Source organism: Halyomorpha halys, unplaced genomic scaffold, assembly GCF_000696795.3.
Source record: "Halyomorpha halys isolate HHAL.00 unplaced genomic scaffold, Hhal_1.1 Scaffold78.1, whole genome shotgun sequence".
Classification (NCBI taxonomy): Eukaryota; Metazoa; Arthropoda; class Insecta; order Hemiptera; family Pentatomidae; genus Halyomorpha; species Halyomorpha halys.
In genome coordinates, this window is record NW_027108467.1 from 39,736 (window position 1) to 46,870 (window position 7,135).

Here is a 7,135-nt window from a genome sequence, read left to right on the forward strand (position 1 = left end):
TATAATGTACAGTTGTAAATAGCAATAAATAAATATTAAAAAAAAAATAATAATATCTTAGTGAACCCGGTGGTTCGATGCCATTTCTACCAGTTGCTGTCTATATTCATCCGCCCAGTGAAGCCTATCTAAACTGGAATTTACAAGATCATTTGTGAAGTAATGCTCCCACTTACGCTTGCAGTTTTCGCAATTTTGTGCTCATCTAAATTCTCCCTTTATTCTTACGTAATACTTTATTTTCATAAACCTTAAGGTGCTCTTCCTCCCTTTATCAAACAGGTCACCTGTGCATCCTTGAAGAAGAGTATGAAGGTAATAGTTATGCAAATTCTAACTTTTAAGTTTTGGGACAGGTATGAGCCCAAATCTAAAAATTACAAGCATTTACTGATTACAAAATTTTACGTAATGCATTCGACTGTTATCAAAATTTACTGCACTTCTTTTGCCCGAAATTGGATAATTTGCTTTGCTGAGTTTCTATAACGTTGGGCTGCCAGAAGGGCAATCTGCAGCAAAGTATACATTAACGGGTATTTTAGACAGGTCAAGGATTTTCATTCAAATAACAGTAAAACATACAGGGATTTTGTTAGTGCCAAATTGACAGGCTGAAAACCTCATCTGAGCAAAATTTAGGATTTGGTCATTATCTTGATGGAATTTCTGCAGGCTTTCTGAACAGTAACATCAGTGGCTGAGCATTAAGTTCAGTGGCGGCCAAAAGACTCGAGCAAAAGTTGTGGACTTTGGGAGGGGATTTTTTTTTTTTTTCAATTTTTGAAGTCTAACACCTCAAATAATTAAAATGGATCTAGCCTATCTCACTCATCTAATTAATTATCTTATCTCTTTCCTTTTAGTGCCTTTCTTATAGTACCTTCAAAATATTTACTAATAATGAGTAGTGCAGTATTTAAAAAAAAAACTTATATCGAATTGGATTATAAAATTAGTTACTAATTACTAAGAATTGCCATCCAACCTTAGTATTTATTGAGTCTTGCCACTATTATAATTAATCAATTCTATCTATCAATAATCTTGTATCTTGAATAATACGCCAACCCTCTAAGATAATACTAACTGAATCGACCACTCCAAGGAATTAATCCTAATCCATCAAAATTAATACTTTATTTGTTGTTTGTCAATAAATGTAGGTTATTCGTTGTCCATAAAGTCTAATAAAGCTTTTAACCACTCAAAATTACGTAATTGATCACTTATAGGAAATTTAAAATCAAATTGATGAAAAAATCAGTTGGAAGATGATCCTTTGGAAGGAAAAGAATGGAACCGGTAGTAGGTTGCGACTCCAAATGGGTCCTTCCGCATTTATGAGGTCTCATAGTTCCATCTCGGTCATGGTGGTTTTAATTATGCTCGTAGATAATGATAAGAATGTTACCCTATGAATCCGTTCTTGGGGAAGGGAGATCGGCGAACATATTGTACTTACCCGTACCTCCTATACGACTTCTCAGCTAATCACCACGAAGGACTTTTACAATGGATTGTGTATGGGTGGAAGGATGTTATGGATCCAACTCATTTCCCTTCAGACGGAACGAAAGAAGACCAAGGAAGTCGGTGGACAGTAGTAGGGAACTAGAAAGAGGCGAATGAAGAAGGAAAAAGGAGCATAATAAAAATTCAGATTGTTTTACTTGTCCCAAAGGAAGTTGTCTCTACTTTTGACGGATATTTTCGAGTTGGTTAATATGGAGATGTATTTAGACCTAAAATGTTTCACCATCTTAATTTTACTTGTGTGAGCATCTATTGTAATTATCCAGCAGTCCCTACGTCTAGGAATAAATTCTTCTTCATTAATATCAATATACTACTTTCTATAATGTAGGTTATACGAGGTCTTTGTCAAGAGATGCAATGATAATACTTTAACTGTTCACAATCAATTGATCAATTATCGCTAAGTACTCCCTCCCTCTCTCTTTCTCTCTCTCTTGTTAGGTTTTATTGTGACAGTAATCGAGGTGGGAACTATTCATCAACTACTCGATCGCATAGAAAGTGGATTCACAATATTCAAAAGAAAACATGAATCGAAGAAAGCCACGTAACGTGTTTGAAGAAGTTGACAAATGTTCATTAGTTTTGAAACCAGTCGGTTTGTTTACTCTAATTCATTCATCAGGTGAATTCACAAGTTCCTGGAAGTGGTTTATCTTGAGCTTTGTTACTATGTGGCCATTTCTGTTTTACAGTATTTACATAAACTATTTCCGCTGGCAGCGAGATGACATGAGCTTGAAGATGTCTCTGGATTTAGCGAGAGGTGTTTCACTTGTACTTTGTGTGTCCATAATGTGGTTAAGAAACAGGACTAGACTAAGCAGCTTGAACAGATGCCTCAAGAAGATACAGATAGTTGACTATTATCTCTTTTCGGTTGGTGAACAAGTCCCCCCTGCTAAACTAAGTAAGGTGATACTGTTGGCAATAGGAGCAATGGTATTTGCATATATTGTTTGGGTTCATAGAATAACCCGATATCAGGTTTGGATGAATGTGTTTGCAGTTTTTTTCCCTTACATCTCGATGTCTATGATACATTTGTTATTAGACAGGCTGTTCACAATGCTATTTATGCGCTACCAAGCAGTTACGAATGTCGTTCGGCGATGCTTTTCATTGCAAGGAAAGAAGGCGGCAGTACTGTTGGAGAAAATGGTTTTCTGCTACGAAAATCTTTGTTCTTCAGGTGAAAGTATCGATTATTTCTTTTCTTTACAGATTTTACTTATCCTTACGGTAGTGTTCCTCATATCCTTCAGCGAAGTTTATGCTATCATACAACTCTTATATGCTAATGAATTTCGATTCTACAAGAATGTTACCACAATAACCCATGTGTCATGGGTGTTCATTTCCATTCTAACAATTTGGCGATTTGGTTATAGATTTTCTTCAATTGCAGAGAAGGTAAAATTTAAAGTTGTTAATTGTGCTGTAGTAAAAGTGAAGTTTTATAGTTATATTTTGTATTATTTTAATGTAGCGTGCCAATTTTACCTTTTAATAATAATAAGACAAAACGTATTACACCAAATTGACTAACAAACTAAAAGTAGAAATCAGAAAATACAAAATTCAAAATTTAATTAACTTTACTGAAAATCTTACAATTACTGACAAATCATTATAGAGGACCACTAAAAAACTGCTGGATTTCAAAGATTTAACCACCCACTTCTCACTGAATCCCAAACCTGGACCAGAACTGACGCAGAAAAATCACAAACATTTGGACAACACCTCTCTAAAACCTTTATTCCACATCCTGATATCCTTAACCCAATTCATCTTAAATGTATTGAAGCAGAACTAAATATTCCGCTCCAAATGACCCTCCCACCTAAAGCATTTCATCCTTCTGAAATATCTAGTATCATTCAAAGATTACCTACCCGCAAACCTCCTGGATACGACCTAATAACATCCCACATTCTAAAAATTCTTCCTCAGAAAGCCATCCTATTCCTCACTTACATATATAATACCGTACTCCGTTTCACCTATATTCCAGACTCCTGGAAATTATCTACAGTTAAAATGATCCCCAAACCCCAAAAGCCTCCAGAATACCCTTCATCCTATCGCCCTATCTCTCTATTACCGATCATGGGCAAAATCCTTGAAAAACTCATTTTGAAACGCCTATACCCCATCCTGGATTCCAATCATATAATCCCTGATCACCAGTTTGGATTCCGAACATCCCACTCTACCATCCAGCAATGTCATCGTGTAGTGGACGTAGTCTCGTCTTCTTTCGAGCGCGGAATGTACTGCGCGGGAGTCTTGCGATACAGAACAGGCTTTTGATCGAGTCTGGCACCCGGGACTGCTTTACAAACTCCGTATATTCCTACCTCCTACATACTTTCTCATCATTCGTTCCTTTCTCATTGATAGATTATTTCAAGTAAACCACAATGGTTCCTATTCATCTGTAGCAGTCAGCGAGCACGAAGTGTAAGTATAACCCGCCTGGGACCAGCACTATTATCAGCTTACTGGTTCGTCCGCTTCATCTCGGCAACTAGAACTGTTACTCTGCCTCAGACTCTCTCACCTAAAACTCCTCTACCTAGTCAGTGTCCAGGGCTCATCCTCTTACACGGCCCTTTCTAACCTATTAATGAATACGCCTTGTCGTGGGCCTTCTGTAAAGTAGATATCAGGCTGGAGAACCGCCTAAGACCAGACCAGCCCTGACAAGTGGTGACCCCGACGTGATCCAGAGGAAGACTAACTTAAGGAGGAACAAGAAATATCTAGAGAGATTCAGAGACGAAAACAGAAGAGACAAAAGGACAGAGAAGGGATTCTCAGCAAATCAATGCACATCAAGGCCCAGTATCAAGAATACCACGGTTCTGGAGGAACAACCCCGTGCTATGGTTCGCCACCTGCGAGGCCGTATTCGCAACTTCGAAGGTCACATCGAGCACCATAAAATTCCAACTTATGATCCCGAATATCGATCAGGACGTACTAATACACGTGCAAGACCTTATAACGGATCCTCTCAAGCAGACCTATGAAAATTTGAAGGCCAGGCTACTACAGACCTACGGAGAATCAGAAAACCTGAGAATAAAGAAACTATTAGAAGACATCCCGCTAGGAGACCAAACCCCGTCACAGTTACTTCGAAGAATGCAGCAACTAGCTGGAGACTGCGTGAACGCAGAGGTCATCGGAACATTATGGCTGAAAAACCTACCCACAAGGTTCCAACCAATATTGGTCGCCACAGAACACACAAATGTGGAAAAACTAGCCGCTATAGCAGACGAAATCCATGAAGTATCTGCGCCGAATGAAGCCTAGACCATCACCCGACCGGCCACTTCAAGACAGATAGTGGATAAGCCATCGAGGGATCATAAAGAAGATCTAAGGGAACTCCGGCAGGACATGGATCATGGTCTTTTAGAGATGATGAACTGAAAAGCTATATTTTCCAAGTGGTGTGGGATGGAGAGAATGTCTGAAAAATAGCAGCGATATGGCCCATACACAAAAAAGGCTATTTTGTGGTAATTATAGAACGATAGCACATTGCATTGAGTGCAGCCTATAAGGTATTTTCTATATCGAAAAATAGATGGCTCTGAACTGCTACTGGGCGACTATCGGGGAGGTTTTAGGCATGGAAGATCAATCATCGATACATGTTTTCTAAGGAAAGAGAATAATTTGTCATTGGAGGATGAAGACAAAAATAACAGGGAATGCTATCAAAAGAATTTGAAGTAAATAACGGCCTGGGGCAGGAAGACCCACTATCACCTGTCCTTTTCAATTCAGCGTTGGAAAAAGCTTTAATATAACAATACGAACAAACCCTAATGGAACTGTTTATAATCGCCTCACACTGCATTTGGCATATGTGGACGACTTTCTCATAATAGCCAGAAGCACGGCAGCCCTTGATAGAGCTTTTGAGAGAGTTTGAAAGGGAAGCGGCATGTTAATGAAGGAAAAACAAAATATTTGAAATCATCCAGGAACCAACATCTGAAACACCATGATTTGCAGATTGGCGAACACAGTTAAACGTCCTGGCAATTTTAAGTACCTTGAATCTGTTATAACATATGACAGCAGAATGAAAGAAGAAGTGATTGCGAGACTGTCTAGAGGTAACAACAAACTTTCAAGTTTAAGACTTTCAAAAAAAGCAAAACTCATGATACATGAAACCAATCTGAGACCTACAGTTACTTATGGCAGTGAATTCTGGGTATTGACAAATAAGAGCAGAAGAAAACTCAATGTCTTGGAAAGGAAAATTCTAAGGAAGATATTTGGGCCAATAAGAGATAATGAGCTAAGGAAATTTCAAAGCTCCGTATATTGGAAACCAGACCTGGTATCCTTTGTAAGCAAAATCCGCCTTAGATGGCTCGGACATGTGGAAAGGATGTCGGAAAAGAAGATGCCAAGACACATGCTGTATGGAAAAAATAGAGAAAACTGATACAGTGGAAGACCTCAAGTTTTCTGGAGTAAGGAGATGGAGCAGATGACCAAAAGATAGAAATGTCTGGGCTTAAAGTCCTTGAGAAGTTCCAGTTTAAGGACCATAGTGTTCAGCAGTAAGTAAGTGACCTAATTTGTTTTCTTTTCAACTGGAAATTTCAAATATTCAAAAAAATGTTTTCACAGGGATCATTGTTGATTTTCTTTTTCCGGTCAAAGGAGGAAATTGGTTTCATAAATTGTAGCTAATATTTTGGGTGTAATGAATGTTTAAAAGGCAACTGATCATTGGCCATACAAATATTTTAGACCGACCAAGTCATCGGTTTCATGTATCATGAGTTTTGCTTTTTTTGAAAGAGTCTTAAACTTGAAAGTTTGTTGTTACCTCTAGACAGTCTCGCAATCACTTCTTCTTTCATTCTGTTCTCATCTGTTATAACAGATTCAAGGTACTTAAAAGTCCCCGTACGTTTAACTGTGTTCGCCAATCTGCAAATCATGGTGCTTCAGATGTTGGTTCTTGGAGGATTTTAAATATTTTGTTTTTCCTTCATTAACATGCCGCATCCCTTTCAAACTCTCTCAAAAGCTCTATCAAGGGCTGCCGTGCTTCTGGCTATTATGAGAAAGTCGTCCGCATATGCCAAATGCAGTGTGAGACGATTTTAAATAGTTCCATTAGGGTTTGTTCGTATTATTCTATTAAAGCTTTTTCCAACGCTGAATTGAAAAGGACAGGTGATAGTGGGTCTTCCTGCCCCAGGCCGTTATTTACTTCAATTATTTTGATAGCATTCCCTGTATTTTAGTCTTCATCCTGCTATCATGCATTATCATTTTTGCAAGCTCACACTTCCTGGAAACTCTCAATTCTATTTCAACACTGCCCATGCGCCTGCTTAGAATCTATTATTATTTATTTATTTATTTATTTATCACCCAACCCTGCTATATTTCAAACATTTACATAGCTGTGCACACAGCTTGCTATTGCTTTAAAATAAATCTTGCTCTCCTCCTGAGGCCTTGCTGGTGTAGTTTATTCTCTCCTACCCTGGGAGAAGTGAGTAGGGCCCACAACTTCCTTCCACCCATACACGAAGGTCTTGTA

At 38.3% G+C, this 7,135-nt stretch overlaps 1 protein-coding gene across 1 annotated transcript; it reads left to right on the forward strand.

Annotated features, from left to right (window-relative positions):
- The first annotated feature begins 5,566 nt into the window (after positions 1 to 5,566).
- Positions 5,567 to 6,019, forward strand: LOC136795623 (uncharacterized). Its single transcript, XM_067046811.1, has one exon. It carries the CDS (start codon positions 5,567 to 5,569, stop codon positions 6,017 to 6,019), a length of 453 nt encoding a protein of 150 aa, XP_066902912.1.
- Positions 6,020 to 7,135: the final 1,116 nt, after the last annotated feature.